Here is a 25,007-nt window from a genome sequence, read left to right as displayed (position 1 = left end):
TAAGGAGGGACATGTTTGAAAGAAATGTTATGTGTTTGAGTGCAAAAAACGACACTTCTAATCTAAGAATATCATTTGTATTCTAAAAAATAAAATAAATTATCACTGACTGAAACTATATAATGAGTTTACAGAGTGTCTGCTCATTCCATTTTTAGATCTTAAGAAATGCAAGGTAGAAGAACTTTGACGTTTTAACTGATTTTTCCCTTTCCATTTTCCTTCTATATAAATCAGTAGCAGACACAGACACCCATCAAAATTTCTGTTCTGCCAGAGGATTTGGGACAATGGAGAAAGGACTTTCTTGGCCTTGTGAAGATGAGGTAATGATAGTAACAAAACCCACATGCTTTGATTGCCTTGTAAATTTGATGGGTTTGTTTTAAATTGCTTCAAATCTCTGTTTCTTTTTATTGTTCATTTGATCAATTTTATGTTTTTCTTATTGTATCAATTGGCGCTATAGAAGCATGCTTCTATTTTCAGTTGGAACCATTTTGGAGGTACTGGATTCTGAATGTTCCAGTTCTTTTTTGTTTTTGGCAGCTGAAGAGAATGAGGCAAATCGTTTCTGCAATGGCTGGGAGAAGTCCTGAGGAAGTTCGAGTTGTAGTCTCTCCTTATCGGATTTGTCCTCTAGGTGCGCACATTGATCATCAGGTAACTTCTCTCATTATTCAGTCTTGCGAGGAAAAGCTTGTACTTCTATTCAGTTATGAATATTCCCATTTCAGTTCAAAAAAAAAGGCAAAAAGCTTGCATTTCCTTTTTCTATTAAAGAAAATGTTGTCAAGCTTTACCAGGGACTAGCTTTTTATGCACCTAGTCCACCTCCATGTTCCTGTAAAATGCGGAATATGCACCCTGAAATTTGGGATTGTAGCGAATGAAAATGTAGCATTGTGGTACGATTCCAGGAAAGTTAGCAGGTGAAGTGGAGAGTAAATCCATTTGCTGCTTGGATTGAAGTGGCAAATCAAGACCATTTTACTTATAGATTTATAACATAAAAAATCAATAATGCATTTTAATTTCTGCAGGGTGGAATTGTTTCAGCTATGACAATTAACAAAGGAGTACTTCTGGGGTTTATTCCTTCTGGTGATACCAAGGTAAACGTTGTTTCAGTTCATTAACTCTGAAGCTTCATGGATAAAAGTTAAGATTAGCCACTGAACTTTGCATCAAAGTGCAAATAAGGCCAATTTGATCTTTTTGGCCAAATGAAACTCCGAACTTTGTATTTAAGTCCAAATAAGTTCTGACCTGATAAAATATGATTTTCTAATAATAAGATATGCTTTTTGTAATTTTAAATATTATCAATCATTTAGTATTTTCTTTCTTGTATTTTTATTTTAATTAAGAATAATAAATAATTTTTTATATTTAAAATTACTAGGATAATATTTTATTATTAGAAAAATCATATTTTATTAAGTTCAGACTTATTTGGACTTAAATACAAAGTGTGGGGTTTGATTTGGCCAAAAAGATCAAATTTGGCTTATTTGCACTTTGATGAAATGTTCAAAGGCTGATTTGGGCTTTTTGCTGAAGCTTTATGTAGAATTTGTTTGAAGACCAATTGGATCAACAAGACAGAATAGTGAAAAAAATGTGAAGTGATGGTAGTTCTCTAAATCTCATAGGGTTTAGAGGTTCTAAAATCCTCATGCTCCACATCTACATGTATAATCTAGGATGTGTAATATACATAAAGGGACAGACTTTGATGGGATTTTGCATGCAATAAGAAATTAATAATGTTGTGCAAGGACCAAGGAGAATTTCTAAATATCATTGTATTACTAAAATGCTCTTAATTTCCTTCAGCATTAAGATTTCATAAGTGCAATTTCATTTGATATCCTTCATTTCACTTGTGATTCCTAATGGTTGTAGGTACATTTCAAAGTTTCGATTCTAAGGATATTTATTGTTTATTTATTTATGTGTATGCAAATGAATATGTATATATAAGTGTAAATATGTATGTATGCCTGTATTTATGGAATCTAGGGATTTAAATCTGATTCTTATTATTCAGTATAAATTAATTTTTCTTTTATATTTTGATATATGGTCCATAAACGTACTTTTCTTAGCTAACATTATAGAAGACATTTATTTCACAAGTTCAAAAAAAATGTTTATGTAATTAATTTTTGTTGCAATAAATTTTCATATGCTATATCATCTAATATATCATGTGCATTGCACATGAAAAGTTGCTAATGCATAGGATAAATGTTTAAAACCTCCGTACTGATGGTATTCTTTGACCACAGGTCTATTGACCAAGATGCCACATGTGCTTCCATGTGGCTTATGTTGTGGTCAAGAGTTGGAATCATCATGTTTTTGTGGGAATTTTATGACCAGATGTGACTTTCTTTACCTATTCTACTGCTGCTTTCCTTCTCAAATTGTATAGTGCATTGGTGATTATGTCCTAACATGCAAAAATCTCAACAGCTTTTGAGGATGCAGGGAAAAAGTTTTAGCTTTACCTACTTTGTTGCACTAGTGATGTGAATGAAGGTGAATGCACTGTCAATCTGCTATGATGTAATAGGTCTGCATGTAAAAGAAGATGCAATCAAAGTCAGACCATAAGGGAAAAGCAGATTTTAGTTGAATTTATAGAACATGGGAGTAACATAGCAAGAGCTTCTATTGGTGACTAGTTTCTAATTAAATGAGTGGAGTGGAAATAAGATTAAAAAGAAAAACAATGTCTTGGATATGCATGAATTTCATTTTGCTTTTTGATCACCTTCTCAAGACTTAATACTCATTCAAGGTTTTTTAGGTGGAATGATGCACAGCATTTAGTTGTATTGAGCATGTTGATATAATTGAAGAAACAAAAAAATGCTTGGCTTTTTTTGGTCATTATGCCTATTTTAAATTATGAATTTAATCATTTTACCATTTTTTAACCAAAATTCAAGGGGTGCAGGCTAATCAGTCCTGCTATCACAAATTGATAACTGACTGATACCATTATTTAAAGATGCTGCCACTGTTGATACTGCTGTTATTGCTGCTGCAACCTAGCCATAGTTTACTATTGCCCTTCTTTATAGGAAGTGAATATGTTGTGTTATTTTTTTCACTTTTGCAATCAAATGTAGGAAGGCACTGGTGGTTCAATTCCATTTCTTATTCCATTACTTTATTGGTGATATTCTGTTTCAACTATGCCCTACCAATTGTTGCCCAAAATTCATATTGAGGATTAAATTTTGCATTATGTGAAATTTCTTGCTTTTGTTTTCATTGTCTATGAAATTTCTTTTTCTTTTTCATTATCTATTATTAATTTTTGCTAAATAGTTCTTGCAAATATTGGTGTAGATTATACTGCGCTCAGGACAATTCAATGGAGAAGTTAGAATCAGGTGGAAACATCATTCTTATTATCATTTCTTAATTCCCAGGCTCTTATAACATTTTTCAGTACTTCAAGATTTGTGGTTTACATTTCAACAGTGCTTTCTCTCTCTCTCTCTCTCTCTCATGCATCACATGTTATCAAGTTGAATATATTGTCCTTGAGACAATAATTTCAATGTGGGAGTGAAACAAACTGCACAGCTTAACATTATTTCATTGCCTAGAATTAATTTTCCAGAACATGACTACTTGCATCTTAATTTTCTTATTTATTATTACTATAAGATGTTTTGCTTCCATGATTAAAAGGTTCATTATATAGCCATATTCGAAATTTTTGACATTCGTAGACCGACATTCATAGACCATCAACTAAGCAAATGCTTATCAGAAATTAAAAGCCTAGTCAACTATTTCTAATCACACATCATAATCTTAATTTAGCAGAACTAAGAAGACAAACAACCCTTAAATTGGATAGCTATAGTTCTATTAATTTAAAATTTGACATTATATTATCTATAATATTAATTAACCATAATACCAAATTGCTAGATAAATACATCTTTTGGAATCAAAAGCATCATGGTTCCTTATATGGCCTTATTCTGTAATCTATAATCTATAAGAATAACAAATGGTGATGTTTGTTATGATATAAAACACTGGGGGCTTAAATGCCAAAGTAGAAAACTATAGAGAAGAAGAGATTTTTGTCCTGGTTCTCTTGCAGAAAAATAGAGAAGTTATAAGTTATAGAAAGTAAATATGTTAATATAGGAAGTAAATATTGATAGATGAGTCAGTTGCTTAATCTTAGGGATTGTATAATCATAGGCTTGATTTTCCTTCCTGTTTAGATACCGTCTCTCATGTATAAATAGGTTGTAATTTCTATTGTGAAATACAATAATAAATATTATATTTCTACATGGTACCAGAGCCATTCTCGTAGAGATTTAATTTTTTATCTCGTCAAGTTTTAAAATTTTTTTTAGAGACTTAGGGCTCTGTTCATTTGGATTACCCATAAAGGGTAACATTTGGATCTCACCATCGCCGGAGACGCCACACCATTCCCTTGTCAGATCTGAGGTTTGTTTGCCGTTCGGGTGTTGGGTGGAGGTGTTTTAGGTACTATTCATATTTGGGGGGTACTGTTCATTAGTACTGTTCACGGCACTATTCATCGGTACTGTTCACAGGTACTGTTCACGTCAGGTACTGTTTTCTGATTCTGTGTTTCTTTTGTTGCTATCGTTTTGGGTTGGTTGTCCTTATGGCTGAAGTTAAAACCACCACCGTAACTGATGTGATTCCTATGATGACTAAAATCACGGAACACAAATTGAATGGATCTTCCGATCAGGGAATTTTGATATCTGCATATGAGTATGCACAATTCATCCAATACCAGGCATCTTTAAAATCCTCTAATTCCTCCTTTATCACTGCAATTGCCGAGTCAGGTAATTCTATTGCATGTCTTGTGTCTTCATCCTCCAAATGGGTTATTGATTCTGGTGCTACCGATCATATGTCAGGTAATTCTAACCTTTTGTCCAATCTTGAGTCTCATACATCGCCTTCTTATGTTACTCTTGCTTTTGGCACTAAATCTTATGTCATGGGTTCTGGTCATGTCAACTTAACCCCTTCTCTTTCTGTATCCTTTGTGTTATGTCTCCCTAAGTTCGCGTTTAATTTGCTTTCCGTGAGTAAATTCACTCATGCATTGAATTGTTGTGTCTCATTCTTTCCTGATCACTGTGTTTTTCAGAATCTTTTGACGAAGCAGATTATTGGTAGAGGGAGTGAGTCAGAGGGTCTTTACATCTTGGATCAGCAACTATCTCGATCTCCTCGATCTCTGGTATGCTCCACGCGTTTAACACCTTTTGATGTTCATTGTTGTTTGGGGCATCCTTCTCCCTCGGCTTTGAAGAAGTTATATCCACGGTTTCTTTCTTTGTCTGTTCTAGATTGTGAGTCTTGTCAATTTGCCAAACATCATCGTTTACCTACACTGTTTCGAGTCAATAAACGGGCTTCGTCCCCTTTTGAGTTAGTCCATTCAGATGTTTGGGGTCCTTGTCCTGTTGTGTCTAAGTCTGGCTTTAAGTATTTTGTTACTTTTGTTGATGATTTCTCTCGTACTACTTGGTTATTTTTATTGAAGAGTCGTTCATAATTATTTTCTATTTTTTGTGCATTTTATGCTGAAATCCAAACCCAATTCAATACTTCCATCCGTATATTGCAAAGTGATAATGCTAAAGAGTATCTCTCTGGGGAATTTCAATCTTATTTGTTACAAAAAGGGATTCTTCATTAGTCCTCTTGTGTTGCCACTCCTTCACAAAATTGAGTTGCTGAAAGAAAAAATCGACATCTTCTTGAAGTAGCCAGAGCCCTCTTATTCCAAATGAAGGTACCTAAATGTTTTTAGGCTGATGCTGTATCCACTGCTTGTTTTTTGATCAATTGCATGCCTTCCTCCATTCTTCATGGTGATATCCCTTATAACATTTTGTTTTCCACTAAATCTTTGTTTCTTATTGAGCCACGTATCTTTGGTTGTACTTGTTTTGTTCGTGATGTTCGTCCACAGGTTACTAAATTGGATCCCAAATCACTCAAATGTGTCTTCCTTGGCTACTCTCGACGTCAGAAAGGGTATCGTTGTTTTTCTCCTGATCTAAATCGGTATCTTGTGTCTGCGGATGTAACATTCTTTGAGTCCACTCCTTTTTTTCCGCCATCATTTGTTTATAACACCCAGGAGGAGGAAGATGACCTCTTGTTATACACTGTTCGCTCTCTGTCTCCTCAGACTACTCCTACACCTTTCCCTCATGTGCCAGGTCGCCCTCCCATCTTTCATGTGTATTCCAGACGCTTAGAGGACTCTGACTCCGTTCCGCTACCCGCTTCTTCGTCGACCGATCCTGCTCCCACTGATTCTTCACTGTCTGATTTGGATTTGCTCATTGCTCTTCGCAAAGGTAAACGTACTTGCACTTATCCTATTTCATCTTGTGTCTCTTATGATCAATTATCCTCCTCTTCTCATTGTTTTGTCACTGCTTTAGATTCTATTTCAATTCCCAAAACTGTTATTGAGGCTTTGTCCCATCCTGGTTGGCATGCTGCAATGGAAGAGAAAATGATGGCCCTTGACACTAATGACACTTGGGACTTGATGTCCTTACCCCCATGAAAGCGGGCTATTGGGTGCAAATGGGTGTTTTGCAGTGAAAGTAAACCCTGATGGATCTATTGCTCGCCTCAAGGCCTGTTTAGTGGCCAAAGGTTATGCACAAACTTATGGAGTTGACTATTCTGATACATTCTCCCCAGTTGCCAAGCTCGCATCTGTCCGATTGTTTATTTCCTTGGCGGCTACTCATGATTGGCCTTTGCATCAACTAGATATTAAAAATGTTTTTCTTCATGGTGATCTTCAGGAGGAGGTTTATATTGAGCAACCACCTGGTTTTGTTGCTCAGGGGGGAGTCAAGTAAGGTTTGTAGACTTCGAAAATCCCTTTATGGCTTGAAACAGAGTCCTCGGGCATGGTTTGGCAGGTTTAGTGAGGTGGTCCAACAACAGTTTGGAATGAAGATGAGTAAGTGTGATCACTCAGTGTTTTATAGAAATTCTGATAGTGGAGTAATTATGCTTGTAGTATATGTGGATGATATCATTATTACAGGAAGTGACATTGCCGGCATCACATCCCTAAAAGAATTTCTTAAAATACAATTTCATACAAAGGATTTGAGTTCCTTGAAATATTTATTGGGAATCGAAGTCATGCGGTGTAAGAAAGGCATCTTCTTATCTCAAAGAAAATATGTTCTTGATTTGTTGGCAGAAACAGAAAAATTGAGTGCTAAGCCTTGTAGTGGCCCAATGACCCCTAACCTTCAACTTACCACAGAAGACAGTGAGCCATTTGCAGATCCTGGAAGGTATAGAAGATTAGTTGGCAAGCTAAATTATTTGACGGTGACTCGTCTTGATATTGTATATTCAGTGAGTGGTAAGTCAGTTTATGTTTTCTCCTACTGTTGCCCAGTGGGATGCTTTGGGACAGATTCTTTGTTACCTTAAAGGGGCCCCAGGGCGAGGTCTATTCTATGGTAACAATGGACACTCAAATATTGAATGCTTTTCTGATGCTGATTGGGCAGGCTCGAAAGTTGATAGGAGGTCAACTACTGGGTATTGTGTTTTTGTGGGAGGTAACTTGGTCTCATGGAAAAGTAAGAAGCAAAATGTGGTCTCCCGTTCTAGTGCTGAATCTGAATATCGAGCCATGATACAAGCTGTTTGTGAAATCTTGTGGGTACGTCAACTGTTGGAAGAAGTTGGGTTCACAAATTTGGTGCCTGCTAAGTTGTGGTGTGATAATCAAGCAGCTATCCACATTGCCTCCAATCCAGTATTTCACGAGAGGACTAAACACATCGAGATTAATTGTCATTTTGTTCGTGAAAAGGTCCAATAAAATATAATATCAATAGGACATATCCGAACTGGAGAACAATTAGGAGATATTTTCACTAAAACTCTAAATGGGACTCGAGTTGATTATATATGTAACAAGTTGGGCATGATTAATATTTATGATCCAACTTGAGGGGGAGTGTTATAAGTTGTTGAATCCCACATCGGTTGTGGAAAGGGGTAACGTGCCCCTTGTATGGGCCATAGGCACTCCTCCCCCTTGAGCTAGCTTTTGGGGTGAGTTAGGCCTGACCCAAATTTAACATGGTATCAGAGCCTCCCCATCCGATGTTGGGCACCCCATAAATGTGCCACGCACCAGTAAAAAATTCTGGGCGTGAGGGGGTGTGTTGAATCACACATCGGTTGTGGAAAGGGGTAACGTGCCCCTTGTATGGGTCATAGGCACTCTTCCCCCTGAGTTAGCTTTTGGGGTGAGTTAGGCCTGGCCCAAATTTAACATAAGTTATAGAAAATAAATATGTTAATATAGGAAGTAAATATTGATAGATGAGTCGGTTGCTTAATCTTAGGGATTGTATAATCATAGACTTGATTTTTCTTCCTGTTTAGATACCGTCTCTCATGTATAAATAAGTTGTAATCTCTATTGTGAAATACAACAACAAATATTATATTTCTACAAACCTATACTTTACAATGCTCTCCTAGTAATGTTTGTACCAAATATATGATGAAGTCATGCATTACAATTCTACCTCTTCTTCTATTTGAACCTCTATCTACATCAGTTACTTTGGATGTATCATAATGAAACTCATAAGTGTGCTAATGTGTGCCTAACTTCAGATAGCATATGATATGACTGGCATAAATAGTATAACTATTAATGTGGGCACAAATAAAACCATAATTGAGAATTTGACAAACTTTGGATTAATCTGGTTACTAACCCTTAAGTTTTTTGTTTAAAAGATAGTCACCAAGCTGGATTGTAATTTAATATATGCATGTAATATGCATCAGGTTTCACTTTATGAGATGCCTATTGAATTGAATGAGTACCACTTCATTGGTGTTACAGCATTGATGAAGTTCAATACCCAAGACCCATTAGAAAAAATGGTGAGAACCATGCATGCGATTCTCGAAAATTACAAGAAGATAGTAACTGGGGAAATTTTGCCAGAGGAGCTGTATATGCACTGCAGAGCAGGGGGATCTCTATAACTCAGGTTAGGACATTTGTTTGTCTTCTACAAAATTCCCATTGATGTCAAGTAGGAGTAATTCCTCTTTTGGATGGTTTATAGAGATCCGTTACATCCTATTGGAAGAAATGAATGCAAGAATAAGCCTCGTCTTTTAATGTTTGTCTTTATGAATAATTATGTTTTATTTATGGGCCTATATTTGCATACAAGTAATTAATATTAATCTTTGACAACTTGAGATACATTTAATGCTGAAACTAGATGAGTACCTTGGATGGTTTAATTGAATCTGTTTTAATATCATGTAATTAATTTACAAATGCAATTGGATTCATTACAGGGCATCATAGGTTACATTAATGGTTCTGAAGGTTTTGACAGTTCAGGCCTCAGTTCTTCTGCTGCTGTAAGTGTGCTTGTTGTCTACTAATAAAAGAACACTTCTTAGAACAATTGGTCTATTTTTTTATGCATTGGTCACTTATGGAATTTTACAAAGCCTTAAATGGAAAAAGTAACATACTTTTATTGATGATTTTATGTACAACACTAATCCATTACTGTTACATGTGACAGGTTGGAGTTGCTTATCTGTTGGCTTTGGAAAGTGCAAATAACTTAACTATACCTCCTACTGAAAATATTGAATATGACCGGTGAGTATTTCATTTACATGATGCTAGTTTTTATTTGCTATTATATTGGGGACTAATTTATAAGCCTTTTCTTTCTTTGGAACTTTGAATCCACCTCAAAAAAAGAAATTTGAATCCAAACAGCCAGCGTGAAAAACCACCATAGTCCTGTCTTCTTTCTGTTGGTAGATAGATGAAGATTTTCTTTGATGAGATTGCCAAAAATAGAGAGAAAGACCTATAGTTAACAGGAATAGTTTGACAGCGACAATGTACAGAGAACCTTGGCTACAAGTTTTTGTTAAGAATTGTTGCTACCTAATTCATGCCACCTAGGTGCTTGGCTAAAATATTTTATTGGCATCTTTCTTATTGTTCCTTGCATTTAAAAAAATGAAGAATTTCTAAGTACTTGCATTCTGAACATGCAGGGTGATTGAAAATGAATATTTTGGCCTGAAAAATGGCATATTAGATCAATCAGCAATATTGCTTTCGAGACATGGTTGCCTAACATGCATGGACTGTAAGGTATTGGTTGGATGCTTGTGACTATAACTAGTTGTTAAGGCATGCCCTTCCGTTCAATTTTATTTTTTATTGGCTCGCTTTGTCTGATTGCTTTGCTATAGATTATCACATAATTTCATGGCTGCACACTGCCTATATTTTCTAATCAAGTATTGTTTTAAGCTGAATGAAATACTAATTAGCATATTGAAGTGTAATTCTTTTATAAACCTTGGTTGTTATTATTTTATTTCATTTTTTATACACCGTGGTTTTATGCTGCAAAATAAAGGGTTGGTTTACAAAACTCCTTGAGCACTTTGGTTCTATAAAAGTTTGATGCTAGTCGTTTTGTGAGGAACAAAAGGATGCATAAATTCTCAAGTGAGATAATGACTTTTCTACTTTCTTGAAATGTGATTCTATTCCAAGCATATCTGCCACGGGATTATGGGGCATATGTATTTTGCAATGCTGGAGTTGTTACCATGAAAAATGTAAATAAACCAGCAATACAGATGTTCCATTTTTCCTCTTGCTAAATAAATGCCAGCCCGTGATTTTTTTTTTTTTTTGGAACCAAAACTAAGCTGTGGCTTTACTTATTTAGCAAATAAAGGACTGGAAGTATTTGATTTTGAAAAGGGAAGGATCAAGGTATATATTAGGGTAGAAGCTCTTTGTTTCTCTTTTCCCAGTACAAATGATTATATAATACAACTTGTTTGCTGTCATATAATTGCATTTTAATATGATTTCTTCATTGTAGGTAATTCATTTGTTGAAAATACACTGGAAGATGGTCTTTTTATGAAAAATTAGGTGGTGTTCTTGTACTATGTCTCATCATTCTAGTTTGGCTTTTGTAGACTAAAGAGCACAAGCTTATACGTCCGCTGAAGTTGCAGAAATTTTACAAAATATTAGTGGCATTCTCAGGCCTTAGGGATGCTTTGACCAACAACCCTGGGTACAATTGTCGGGTTGCAGAGTGCCAACAAGCTGCAAGATTTTTACTGAAGTATGATTCTTCTCCCTTGATAAGAATTAAATGGCCGATAGATTTTTGACTCTTGTCTTTTGTTACCGGTCATGATTTCTTTAAAATATTCTTTGTTCCTTTCTTATAGACAATGGTAGCATAATCAAATAGAATACACCATGATTGCTCATACATATAATATCACTTTGGCTATGAAGTCCACTCTTTTTTTTTTCACTACATTATCTTAATTTGATAGAACACAAGTACCAGAATTTTCATTTTTTTAACTTATAGAGTTAAATATTTCATGCAATAAATATGCAACTTCTAATCAACAGTGAATATTTTTTTGATGTGTCAGAGCTTCTGGAAATGACAACTTGGAGCCTTACCTATGCAATGGCTAGTATCTGAACTTTTTTCTCTACTTCAATTTTATTAGTGTATATTTACTTGCATCATAACTTTGATTCATCCTCCTTTTTGTCCCCCTCTGTGTGTCAATCAGTTGAGCCAGAGGCATATGAAATGTACAAGGTAATTGAATACCTCTTCCTTTGGTTTTTATCATCTATATAAACTTGACATGTTATTTGTTGAGAAAAAAATATATATTGTTCTTATTTAGTTCATGATAAATAATTCATGGCAACTGCCGTTCTGCAATCTGCATGATACTATAGAACAGGTTTTCTTGTCAAATCTTTGTTGAATAGGTTGGAGTTTTCTGCTTTGTTTTTCTTAATTGGTTTTTTTTTTTTCCTCCCAATTCAAGTGTTTTGTTGTATTTCTTCTAATTCATTTATCTTGCTTTACATCATTGCAATTGTTTCATATAAAGCTAAGAACCAAGCTGTGAAATTAAATTGGTCAAGTAATTTACATTTTATTTCATTACTCCTTGCATTCGCAGAGCAAGTTGGAACCCATTCTAGCCAAACGAGCAGAACATTATTTCTCCGAGAACAACCGGGTTATCAAAGGCATTACTCTATTGTGATACCTACATAAATTCTTTGGCACGCTTATTATATCTTCCTTTTTATATATTTAACAGCTCACAGCTTGATTAATGCAATAATTATTTCAGGACTTGAAGCTTGGGCTTCAGGCGACTTACAAGAATTTGGAAAGCTCATTTCAGCCTCTGGTTTAAGTTCTATTCAGAACTATGAATGCGGTATAAAACAAATAACTTTTGGTTTTATTTGCTGTCCATCCCCCAACCCGTCCACATCCTCTCTCCAAAGGGCTGTGTGTGTATGTATATATATGTATATATATATTTATAAGCTGTGTAGAAATTTTATACCCTGTTCTGGCACTGTTAAGATCATGTTAGGGCTGTCTGTTTATGCTGGAATTGCTTTCATCTGGTTTCCAGAGGTAAACCAAAAGGGAAGATCTACTAGTTACACAACCTGGAAAATTAAGAACCAGTTGCTGGGATCTTGTTTTAATACCTTAACTAGAGTTGTTTCAGAATTGGGATTCTTGTCTTATTTATTTATTTTTAAATACTTGTAATTGCCATTGGACTGTGACTGATGTATTACTATTCATGCTACGGTGATTGTTTAGGCTGCGAGCCACTGAAACAACTGTATGAGATTCTTCTAACGGCTCCTGGCGTATTTGGGGCACGGTTTAGCGGTGCTGGATTTAGAGGGTGTTGTGTTGCATTTGTAGATGCTGATTTTGCAGAAGAGGCTGCTTCTTTTGTTAGGGAAGAGTATCTCAAGGCTCAACCTGAACTGGCTACTCAACTCAACCCAAACTCGGCAGTAACAATATGTGAAGGAGATGGCTGTGCTCGTGTAATCTGATCAAACTGATTATACTACTCTGCCATTTATTATCACTTCAATTCTTTGATCCTCTTATTTGTTTGTTGCCATTGCAAATTGATTGTAACCTATCAAGAATTCTGGGAATGTCAAGAATTTGTCCCTGATTTGGTGGGCTCATGATCTGTATGGGGTTGCATTTGCATTACCAAGAATTTGTTTTAGCCTAGTTTTCCTTGTTAGCTTTTGCTCTCTCCCCTTCTTCTACCAGAAGAGAAGAATTCTGGGCTTGGAATGGGATTACTACAAACCTTATGCAATAATTACTGTGTTCATCAAATCAATGTGGAATACATTTCCATTAATTAATAAATTAATTCTTGGTTTTGTAATTGTTAAACATAGAATTCATTTGCAAGGTCAATCAAATTGTATATATTCAAATCTGTATCAAAGTTAAACCAAAGGGGTTCTGGATTTAACTTCCAATCCTCTTACCCTTAACTCAAAAGAAAAAAAAAATCATTCTAAGTGCACAAGATACTGGACATCTCTACTTCTATGAAATATCAAGCAGGTTAAGAAAAGAGGATGGCAGTTGATGTATTTTTAACATCAGTTTATTCCAAATCTTCTCCACTTTCCATCTTACAGTCTTACTTATGTAGTGTCAACTTCAGCTGTCAGCTCTGCTCTGTCTGCTTAAAACCCTAATCAAAATTTCTCACCTAGATCCTATAGCATGGGATCGAACGCGCCAAACCTCGAGTGCCGGATGTTCGAAGCCAAGTACCCGGAGGTCGACATAGCGGTCATGATTCAGGTGAAGAACATTGCCGACATGGGCGCCTATGTTTCGCTGCTTGAGTACAATAACATCGAGGGCATGATTTTGTTGTCTGAGCTCTCACGCCGTCGGATTCGTAGTGTCAGCAGCTTGATCAAGGTTGGCCGTATCGAGCCCGTCATGGTGCTCAGTGTCGATAAAGAGAAAGGCTATATCGACTTGAGCAAGAGGAGGGTTAGTGAGGAGGATATTCAAGCCTGTGAGGAGAGGTATAACAAGAGCAAGCTCGTTCACTCTATTATGCGGCATGTCGCTGAGACTTTGTACATTGATTTAGAGGTACATCTCTCTCTCTCTCTCTCTCTCTGTCGCTTTCTTTTTCTGAGAATTCTGATGCTCGTTTCCTTTTTTTTTTTTAAATTGAGTAGAATGTTGACCACGCTTGGTCTGCAATAGTGGGAAATTAATGCTGGAACTTTTGATGGTTTCTAGAAGGTTGATGAATTATATGGCATTGTTGATTGTTAAGTCCGACACAAATTGTAGGAGCTATTGTTTTAGAGCTTTTTGAACTCAATGGTTTGATGTTTGGTATAGTTTTACCAATAAGCTTGTATGCATCTCTCTCTGGGAGCGACTTCTTCACAGCTGTGCTGATGTATTGCAGCCATCTGATAGCATGTATTACAATTGCTACCATGTAACTGATATGAATGTGAAGAATATTGGTAGATGGATTTTCACATTATGGACATTATTATCAGATTGCTTTTAGATATACTTCAAGTGAACTTCTGCTCCTCGTCATTCTTGCTATACTAACACAGCATCTATTTACTGAATGTTGCTTATACTTTCACAACTTTTGCTCTGTGAATTAATTATATTTTGCTTAAGAAATGGGATATGTGGCTCATGGCTGTGCGCATTATGAGTTTGAGTAATTTTGACCATAGTGTGAAATAGCACAGCTTAAAGTTAAAAAAAACTTGTTAACAATTTGAGCTACTGCTACACAGGGTAATTGCTATTTATGTTGTAGTGCAGGGGAAAAAATGAAAAAAAGAAGAAGAAGAAGAAGAAAATACAGGTTTTTTTGTTTGTGTATGTATGTAAACAACATTTGGAGAATGAGTCCATTGCATATGTGTCGCATTGTATTTTCTCCTGATCAAGTGTTGGAATTTTTCAATTGTTTTATGTTTAACCGACCTAGTTATTTATTACAGGAATTGTACACCCATATATGCTGGCCTTTGTACAGGAAACATGGCCATGCCTTTGAGGTGAATATTTATACTGCTTTTTATTATTATTATTTTTTGAGATTTGGTTAATCTTCTTAAATTGTTCTTGGGGACTTAAAAGCGATTGGCGTGCAGGACTTTCAAAATCATTGTGACTGATCCTGATTCAATTTTGAGTTCTCTCACACGTGAAGTCAAAGAAATTGGCCCTGATGGACAGGAGGTAAGCTTTGTTCTCTAAGACCTTTTATTTTTTAACTCATATTATTTTGATCACTGAGGCTTTATTTTGCTGTATAGTTAACAAAGACAGTGCCTGCTGTGACAGAGGAAGTCAAAGAAGCTTTGGTGAAGAATATTAGGAGAAGAATGACCCCTCAACCTCTTAAGATTCGGGCTGATATGAAATTAAATGTTTTCAATTTGATGGTGTTCTTCACATTAAGGTCACATTCTTCCTCTTTTCTCCTTTTCTGTTAGCCGGTTTTCATTCAATTGGCATGAATTTTAATGTTTAGTTGTATATATATTCTTAAATTGTAAACCCCTATTATGTCTTACAAGTTTTATTTATTTATTTCACAGGACGCAATGAGGAAAGCTGAGGCTGCAGGCAATAAAGACTGCCCTGTAAAAGTTAAACTGGTTGCTCCTCCACTTTATGTCCTTACAACGCAAACTCTAGACACGGTTAGATTTTGCCTCTAGAAACATAGAATTTTGTACTCGCACCGCATTGAGGTTTTATTATGTTGGCCGCTGCTGTGCTCTTGTTTCTTATAGCCTATCCAAGTTTCATTAAGGTGGTTAACTATTTAATTCAATTATCTAACATAGGCAGAGATGCAGTGAAATTATGTAATCCTTTTCTAACACATGTTAGAATGGGGAAACTGTATTATTGCCTGACAATTCGTGATCAGCATTCATTACTTCCTTTGCCTTAAGAGTTGAGTGCGAACAAATGCTTTGAAGTGATATTATGATCTCCTCTGAGACACACAGTCAAACTAGCAGTAGTTTGTTTTATTTATGCATAGCATGCTTTGTTTATTTTGAAGTGCTGGTTATGTTGCATGTACTTGGCATGTCTTGTGTAATCACCACATATTATTTCATTTTGATCCTGCTCTGTTGAAATCTGCCTAGGTTATGAGAGAATTGTTGCTTAGTTAAAGTAAATTTGTGCATGTGTAGCGTTAATTCATTCCATGTAATGCTTGTACTCTACCAAATTTGAAGTACTGAAGCTTTCAGCTATCCATGTTTGGCTATGGGATATTTTATGCCTTTTGGCAATATTTCTAATGAAGTGTAGTGGTTTCTATTGTCTATGCAGGAGCAAGGCATATCAGTTCTTAACAAGGCAATTGCTGCTTGTGCTGAAGCAATAGAGCAGCACAAGGGGAAGCTTCTTGTGAAGGAGCCAGCAAGAGCAGTGAGTGTCATCTGTTTGTTTAAATGCCTGATGATTTTGCTTTTTCCCCCCCCATTAGGTACGCATCTGACTTAGGGATGGCAGTCGGGCGGGTTTTTACGGGTACCCGATCCGCCCAAATCCTATTAGGACGGATTTGGGTATTTACAAAACGGATTTGGGCGGATTCGGCTTTGAAAAATTTTATCCGTCTCGGGTTCGGGATTAGGTGATAGGATACCCGCTACCCGAACCCGATTAACTATCCTAACAAAACTAACCCTAATCCCTAATTTCTTTTCTCATTTACTCAAGTCCTTCCCTCTTTCTGTCGGCGCCTCTCTCCCCCGCTTCCCCAATCGACGCCTCTCCCCACTTCACTGACGACTGCCGGCAGCCCAGTCGGCACCGGCGACGTCTCCTTCCTCTCCCTAGCGACGATAAATCATCTATCTCCCCAGTCAGCCATATCTCCTTTTCTCTCTCCACTCAGCGACATCTCCCACTTTCCAGTCAAGGCCTCTCTCCCCCACTTCACTGACGAGTACCGGCAGTCCAGTCGGCACCTGCGACGTCTCCTTTCTCTCGCCAGTCGACGATAAATCTTCTCTCACCCAGTCAGCCATATCTCCTTCTCTCTCTCCAGTGTGGCGACATCTACTCTTTTCAACTGATGCTTCTCTCCCCCACTTCATTGACGACTGCCGGAGACAACTCTTGCCTCTCCCCAATCGGCGTCGGCAACATCTCCTTTGGCTGGAACTCTCTTCAGGTTTGCAATCAAATTTTTTGACAATCAATATCTTTTATGTGCATGTTGTTAAAGAATTTTTAGTTGCTATTAAATATTTTTAGAATTTATGGACTATTAATCTGATTTTCTGATTATTAATTTGATTATGTGCTATTTAGTCACTGATTAATCTGATAATCAAGATCTTTTTAGTTGCTGTTATAATATGTTAATACTATCAGATCCCATGCCTTTTTAAGAAAAATGTGTTAATTTACCAGAATGATATTTGATGTAGTGAAGAGATTATAAATCCTAAGTACCCTCTCTAATCCACCTTGTTCTTGTCATTGAGCATTTCTCCAATGTTTCTACTGCTGTGTTGTGTTTGTGAAAATTATTGCAAGTTCTCATATTTGATTTACAATCTATGTTTGAGCAAATATTTGGAATTAACTAGATGAACTGGAGTAATTATTTTAGTTCTATGTTTGAGCAAGTTCTGTATTTGTTTTTTTGAAAAGCTGTTGGGTTGTGTTTGTGAAAATTATTGCAATTTCTCAGACTTGATTTACAATCTATATTTGAGCAAATATTTGGAATTAACTAGGTGAACTGGAATAATTATTTTAGTTCTGTATTTGAGCAAGTTCTGTATTTTTTTTTTTTTTTTGAAAGCTGCTGGGTTGTGTTTGTGAAAATTATTGCAAGTTCTCAGACTTGATTTACAATCTATATTTGAGCAAATATTTGTAATTAACTAGGTGAACTGAAGTAATTATTTTAGTTTTATATTTGAGCAAATTCTGTATTTGTTTTTTTGAAACTTTTCAAGCACAATTTGATATTGAAGATTGAAATGGCTATTGAGTATATTTTATGTTCAATCAATGTAGTTTAATGAACTTTTTGAACATTTCATTTGTTCAAAATTTTATGTTGGATAAATAATTGATTAATGGTTGTGTTATGATGAATTTATAATATATTTATTTTGTTTAAGTATATTTAAATTTTCTAATTTAGGTTTCTTATTTGGATTATAATATTTAAATCTTTAAATTTTGTCATTGAATTGAATTATAGAAATAGGGTTCGGTCGGATTCGGGTACTGTTACGGGTTTTTAAATTAAAATACTAAACAGATTTGGGACGGATTTGAAAATTGTATATATAATCGGGTTCGGATATTTGGGTAATGCCAATTTCGCGGGTACCCTACCCGCTGCCATCCTAATCTGACTTGGTGCATTTTTTAGGTGAGTGAACGAGATGATAAATTGCTTGCCGAGCACATGGCTAAGCTACGAAATGACAACGAAGAGGTCAGTGGTGATGAGGACAGTGAAAAAGACGAGGGGATGGGAGACGTTGATGTGGAAAACTCGGGTCCTGGTATAACGGAGTAGAGAACAGAGCAAAGATAGATAGTTTTTGTTTGAATATAAATTTTTTAGCAAGCATCATGGTGATCGAAAAAAAAAAAAAAAGAAAAGAAAAGAAAAGGAAAAAACAAAAGGAAGCTAAGCGCGTATGTTCTGGTGTTGAGCTGTTTTTGTTAAAATGCTGGATCATTAGAAGGTTTTGCTGGAGCATACAGAGGACGTGGTTACTTCAACTGAAAGCACATTGCTAATTGTTTCCTTTTTAACTCGAACACTGGTCCACAGACGATATACAAATATGAGTTATCTATTCATTGTTGAGCCATTTTATGGCAACTTCATATCCCTCGTGAGATGTCTTTATTATAAGCGTCAATCGGTGAGATACAACGGCTACATCACAAGACTAGAAGAAAGCCCATGGCAGAGCAGCTCCACATGGAGCCCTCAAGCCCAGCCCGCGGCGGTGGATCCCACGTGATTCCATATGCCATGCATATATCACCATGTAGCAGATTCCCCCTTTCACTGACATAGAAACTTGCAGCCATGGAAGCACTGTGGAATTTAGAGGACAAATGGAACGTAACAACCCAAGAAGCACTCCTCCTATTTGCATGCACTGCCTTTGCTGTCATCGGACTATGCGCTGCAACCATGCTAAAAAGAAAGGCCCAAAGAAAGCCAACGGCGAACCGAGACTCTGCAGCTTCCGATGCCTCCATGTCCATTACATGGTCTGATACTCATCAGCGTTGCTCTAATAACTGGGCCAGAATAAGGAGGGTTTTGATGGAGTCGATGAGGTGGAGCGAAGCAAAAAGGTGGGAGGAGGAGACATTGGGAGAGAGGTCACCGCCGCAGCCACTTCTTGGGCTTGGAGAGTATGAGTCGTCGTCGAGGTCCAGTGTGGGTTGGCAAAGCCTTAACTCGGTGTCACCAGTGTGGCAGAGGCCAATACTTATGGGGGAGAAATGCGAGTTCCCGAGGTTCAGTGGACTTATTCTCTACGATGAAAGAGGAAGGCTACTCGATCACTCTCTCGCATCATCGCACGAGGAAAATATCGACCAGGTGAGTGAGACTACGATAAACAGATCTGCGCTTGAGAGGATCCGAATTTTTTGTGTTTATTTTATAACTTACAAACCGTCACTCCTTACTAGGTTATTAATTAATCGGATAAAAAAAATTGCCAAAGTATATTATTAACTTTTTTTCTATGCTAACATATTTTTTTATTCGTGTAGGAAAAACCGGCAGCTGCTTTGAGAACGACACTAAGGGATCTGCTGTAACTTTCAAGGGTAGTTTTTCCAATCTCGTTCTGAAACAAGTACCCCAATGTAAATACGAAGCATAGAAAATGCAAGACCGTGTAAAAAAAGGATTATTATTATTATTATTGAATGGCGAAATTATTAGGGTTTTATTGGAAGAGGCCAACGCAATATTTGCTTGAATTGATTTTTGTTTATTATGAAATATTCGCAATAAAAGCTGGTGAGGTGGCCACGTTGAATTTGTGTGAATCTGTATCCAGGCACCAACTATTTTCCCACTTTATGCCTGTTTTTCTGATTGAGTACATCCATTGATTTCTTATTCTTCATATAATTTTAACAAAATTGCTCCAATAATTATGAATTCCCTAAATTAATATGATATGAAATTCAAAAATACTATGCTAATCGGGAAATAATTTCCATCTTTATAGGACATCGTATAAATACAAATCTTAATTTTGTAAACAAAATATTTTGTATAGAAAAATTAGTTGCTTCATTCCTAAATAATATAAAATAAAAAATTATAATTTTCTCAATAAAAAAATAATATAAATGCGAAAAATTAAAAAAAAAATCATTTCAAATTAATATGAAAAGTAAAATATTTTTTTGGTAATAATTAACGTATTTTTATTTTAAATGACTAAAAAAAAATTTTATAATACTATCCTTTTTAAAACTTATCATTTTCGCGAATAAGAAAAAAATTACATGATTGGAGATACGAAGTCTTCAATAAAGAAGACGAAAAATTCACGCTGTATTTTTAATGATTAAAGAATCCGGTAAGACATAATATTTTATTAAAGAAGAATAATACTCAACAACTCAATATTAAGGGAAAAAAATCAAATTTATTAGAAATAGACATGATTAATTTTTATAAAAAAATAATTTAAATAAATTATTATAAAATTATTCATAATTTTATTTTTAAGTTAAAAAATTTTAAATAAAAATTATAAAAAAATTAATTAAATTGAAATTACAAAATTCTTCGCTCGAAAAGGAGGCTTAAAGAAATTTAAAAAAAAAAAAAAAAAAAAAAAAAAACGCGAAGTGATTTGCTTTCAGTGCATTTATGCGGCTCACCAGCCTCATCACTGATTCATTAACTTTTGATATGCTCCGTTCATCAAACCTACCACCATCCCCTTAACCACCACGCCATGAACCTACGGCTACCAGTCGCACCCGTAAGTTAACCTTCACGTCCAGGGTATTTTAGTCTTTTCAGTACTTGAAATTTATCTAAAAAATCCTTGCGCGCATGCACTATATATTCACTTCCTACCTTCTCTCTCTCTCATTTCTCTTCTTACTCTTCCAATTTCTCTCTGATTTCTTCTCTCTTTCATTGTCTCAGTCTCTCTCTCCAGAATTTGCATTCCCTCTCTGGGCTTGCTTCACCTTGACCTGAATTGGATTTGTGAGTCAATTCTTCTTTCTCTTTGTCGTGATCTGATGCAGTTTTAATTTTTTGTTGTTAGTTTATGATCCAACTCATTATTTGTTGTTTATCTTTAGATCTGTTGCTTAATGTGAAGTATTTTTTGTTGTGTTCTGGTATTTAGCTTTGATTAATTCACATTTCTTGCTTAATTTTACTTGTATCTATTTTTTTAAGAAGCTAGAACTGGGAATGTTATTGCGAATCACATTCGTGATACTTCCCTTCTAATGGATTTTGAAAATTTTTTTCACTCTTTTTGTTGGATCTGTGATGTGTTTTGTATTGGATCTAATCATTTGGGATGGGATCTTGATGTATTGTGCTTCACTGGTAATGTACATCTGTGCTGATCATTGTTCTGCTGCAATTTATTTAGATTTTGAGTAGCCTGCAAATGAGGAGTCAATGTTGAAATTTTAACTTTTTAAATTTCTTCATGCGTTTTCTTTTTCCTTTTTCCCAAGGAATGATAAGCTCTGAACATTACATTAAATGTTTGATTCAGTTGGATTGTCTCTTTTCTTCTCTTCCTCTGTTGCTGAAACTTCTTTTTTTAAAAAATGAGGTTTTCATAGTTATTTTATTAATCAGGGTGCACAAGCTTCTCTCTTGTCCTCAGTCCGGCCTATTATTTATTTTCTTATTTCCTCTGGTATGTAGAATGACAGCTGTGCCACTTGCCTATTATTTATTTGCTTGATATTGGGAATTGTGGACCCTCATTTCTCTTGTTTACTGCGTTTTTATATATATAGACACTTATTTTAGATGGATGCAATCAGTACTGAGATATAGTTCCTCTGTTGTTTTCTTTGTAGAAATTATTTTGGCATGGCTACATATAAGCCAAAGAACATCCTCATTACTGGGGCTGCTGGCTTTATCGCGTCCCATGTTTGCAATCGGCTCATCCGTAACTACCCTGATTACAAAATTGTTGTCCTTGACAAGCTTGATTATTGTTCAAACCTCAAAAACCTCCTCCCTTCTAAATCATCCGCCAACTTTAAGTTTGTCAAAGGTGACATTGGCAGTGCTGATCTCGTCAACTTTCTTCTCATCACTGAATCCATTGACACAATTATGCACTTTGCTGCTCAGACACATGTGGACAACTCCTTTGGTAACAGCTTTGAGTTTACCAAGAATAACATATATGGTACCCATGTACTTTTAGAAGCCTGCAAAGTCACTGGCCAGATTAAGAGATTCATCCACGTAAGCACAGATGAAGTTTATGGGGAGACAGATGAGGATGCTGTTGTAGGAAACCATGAAGCTTCTCAACTCCTCCCAACAAATCCATACTCTGCAACAAAAGCTGGTGCAGAAATGCTTGTTATGGCGTATGGGAGATCATATGGGTTACCAGTTATAACAACCCGTGGAAACAATGTTTATGGTCCCAATCAGTTTCCTGAGAAATTAATTCCAAAGTTTATCCTCTTGGCTATGCAAGGGAAGCCTCTTCCAATCCATGGGGATGGTTCTAACGTGAGGAGTTATTTATATTGTGAGGATGTTGCTGAGGCTTTTGAAGTCATTCTTCACAAGGGAGAGGTGGGTCACGTTTACAATATTGGGACAAAGAAGGAAAGAAGAGTGATAGATGTGGCTAAGGACATATGCAAACTTTTTTCAATGGACCCTGAGACAAGCATCAAGTTTGTAGAGAACAGGCCATTCAATGACCAGAGGTACTTTCTTGATGATCAGAAGCTGAAGATCTTAGGATGGTCAGAACGCACTATTTGGGAGGAGGGCTTGAAGAAGACTATGGAGTGGTACATTCAAAATCCTGATTGGTGGGGTGATGTAACTGGGGCCTTGCTTCCTCATCCAAGAATGCTGATGATGCCTGGTGGGAGACACTTTGATGGATCTGAAGAAAACAAATCTGCACCTTATGCTTCAAATAATTCTAATCAGACCCGAATGGTTATCCCTGTTTCTAGAACCAGCACCAGTGGCTCCCCTCGAAAATCCTCTCTTAAGTTCTTGATCTATGGCAGGACCGGGTGGATTGGGGGTCTACTTGGGAAGTTGTGCGAGAAACAAGGGATTGCCTATGAATATGGAAGGGCCCGCTTGGAAGATAGGTCATCTGTACTGTCAGATATTCAGAATGTTAGACCAACCCATGTTCTCAATGCTGCTGGGATTACTGGTAGACCTAATGTTGATTGGTGTGAATCTCACAAGACAGAAACAATTCGCACCAATGTGGCTGGAACTTTAACATTAGCAGATGTTTGCAGAGAACATAACATTCTAATGGTGAATTATGCTACTGGCTGCATATTTGAGTATGATTCTACTCATCCAGAGCATTCCGGCATTGGGTTTACTGAGGAAGAGAAACCCAATTTCATTGGTTCTTTTTACTCAAAGACCAAGGCAATGGTAATTTTCTTTTCAGAATCTCTTGCTACACATTCATTTTCATCTGTAGCGATATTGACCATTGATGTGTTTCTTTGAAAATTTCCACCAGGTGGAGGAGCTCCTGAAGGAATATGACAACGTATGCACCCTCAGACTTAGAATGCCAATATCATCAGATCTAAACAACCCACGCAACTTCATTTATAAGATTTCTCGATATAACAAAGTGGTCAATATTCCAAACAGCATGACTGTCTTGGATGAACTCCTACCCATTTCAATTGAGATGGCAAAGCGGAACTTGAGGGGTATATGGAACTTCACAAACCCTGGTGTGGTGAGCCATAATGAGATTTTGGAGATGTACAAGAGTCACGTGAACCCCAACTTCACATGGGTTAACTTCACACTCGAGGAGCAATCTAAGGTGATAGTGGCACCACGAAGCAACAACGAGATGGATGCTTCCAAGTTGAAAAAGGAGTTCCCTGAGTTGCTGTCAATCAAGGAGTCTTTGCTCAAGTACGTTTTTGTACCAAATAAGAAAGTATGAACTAAAGCAGTATTAATTGACCCTATGTTCCATTACAAGTGCCTCCAGTATTGCTAGTGTTTCAATTCTACTAGTCATTCACTGTGAGGTTTTCTCATTGTTTCTACCAACGCTAGAAAGTGAAGTATTAGGCATTATGCTTCTGTGGTTTCTTTACCTGGGTTGTATTTTAGTCTCATCCTAGTGTTCCTTTGAGTAGGTCCTTGATATGTGCAATAGTCATGCGGGTGTTAGAGTCCTACAATTTATTAGATATTGTGGTTTATTGCTTAAATTCTTTGTTACTTGGCTTAACTGTCTTGTTGGCCGTTGGATTGAAAGAAACATGAGAGGATTGTTATTGAATTCCAAGTTTGTGCTTGGTAAAATTTTTATTCACGAGAAATTTTAAAATACAAATTTTCTTCTGATTATTATTTTGCTGTATATATTTTCTCCATTTATGGTGTTAATCGGTAAGACTTCAAAATTCTATCCCTCTACTGCTCAGCCAGGCCAGCAACCATAATCATCCATCCCTTTACCGTAGCTGGTGTATATACATGAAAAATAAAATTTCGTACTCTTTATTAAATATGTTGGCTTTTTTTTTTTTTTTGAACAACGCAAATAAATTGCATATAACATGGCCAAATAGCTAACTACAAAGAGAATTTAAAGGAACGTCACATTCCAAGAGACAATTCGACAAAGACAACCCACCAACAAATAACAACCAAAACCCAGCTCACCAAGGATCCAGAAACCC

The 25,007-nt window shown here is 36.2% G+C and overlaps 3 protein-coding genes and 1 pseudogene across 6 annotated transcripts; all 4 read left to right on the top strand.

The window, feature by feature from the left end:
* The first annotated feature begins 63 nt into the window (after positions 1-63).
* On the top strand, positions 64-13,401 carry LOC110602287 (galacturonokinase). 2 transcript variants are annotated; one of them, XM_043951124.1, is made up of 14 exons: positions 64-378; positions 550-663; positions 1,044-1,115; positions 3,367-3,410; positions 8,963-9,113; positions 9,433-9,498; positions 9,669-9,748; positions 10,159-10,258; positions 11,107-11,258; positions 11,584-11,624; positions 11,731-11,759; positions 12,136-12,205; positions 12,313-12,402; positions 12,804-13,401. In XM_043951124.1, exons 2-14 carry the CDS (start codon positions 559-561, stop codon positions 13,046-13,048), a joined length of 1,245 nt encoding a protein of 414 aa, XP_043807059.1. In that variant the 5' UTR covers positions 64-378; positions 550-558; the 3' UTR covers positions 13,049-13,401. The 2 variants fall into 2 exon arrangements, with proteins under 2 accessions (XP_043807059.1, XP_021595465.1); XM_021739773.2 differs by having other exon boundaries at positions 67-326.
* Positions 13,402-13,528: 127 nt separating this feature from the next.
* Positions 13,529-18,920, top strand: LOC110602288 (annotated as a pseudogene).
* A 140-nt stretch (positions 18,921-19,060) lies between these two features.
* Positions 19,061-20,139, top strand: LOC110601333. Of its 2 annotated transcripts, none has more exons than XM_021738429.2 (2): positions 19,061-19,653; positions 19,830-20,139. In XM_021738429.2, exons 1-2 carry the CDS (start codon positions 19,129-19,131, stop codon positions 19,875-19,877), a joined length of 573 nt encoding a protein of 190 aa, XP_021594121.1. In that variant the 5' UTR covers positions 19,061-19,128; the 3' UTR covers positions 19,878-20,139. The 2 variants fall into 2 exon arrangements, with proteins under 2 accessions (XP_021594121.1, XP_043807061.1); XM_043951126.1 differs by having other exon boundaries at positions 19,061-19,676.
* A 1,003-nt stretch (positions 20,140-21,142) lies between these two features.
* LOC110602162 (trifunctional UDP-glucose 4,6-dehydratase/UDP-4-keto-6-deoxy-D-glucose 3,5-epimerase/UDP-4-keto-L-rhamnose-reductase RHM1) lies at positions 21,143-24,672 on the top strand. Of its 2 annotated transcripts, XM_043951455.1 has the most exons (4): positions 21,201-21,297; positions 21,913-21,973; positions 22,140-23,724; positions 23,816-24,672. In XM_043951455.1, exons 3-4 carry the CDS (start codon positions 22,153-22,155, stop codon positions 24,257-24,259), a joined length of 2,016 nt encoding a protein of 671 aa, XP_043807390.1. In that variant the 5' UTR covers positions 21,201-21,297; positions 21,913-21,973; positions 22,140-22,152; the 3' UTR covers positions 24,260-24,672. The 2 variants fall into 2 exon arrangements, with proteins under 2 accessions (XP_021595297.1, XP_043807390.1); XM_021739605.2 differs by lacking the exon at positions 21,913-21,973 and having other exon boundaries at positions 21,143-21,297.
* Positions 24,673-25,007: the final 335 nt, after the last annotated feature.

This window comes from Manihot esculenta, chromosome 15, assembly GCF_001659605.2.
Source record: "Manihot esculenta cultivar AM560-2 chromosome 15, M.esculenta_v8, whole genome shotgun sequence".
Lineage (NCBI taxonomy): Eukaryota > Viridiplantae > Streptophyta > Magnoliopsida > Malpighiales > Euphorbiaceae > Manihot > Manihot esculenta.
The sequence above is the reverse complement of the archived record's forward strand: the minus strand, read 5'-3'. Positions and strand labels throughout refer to the sequence as shown.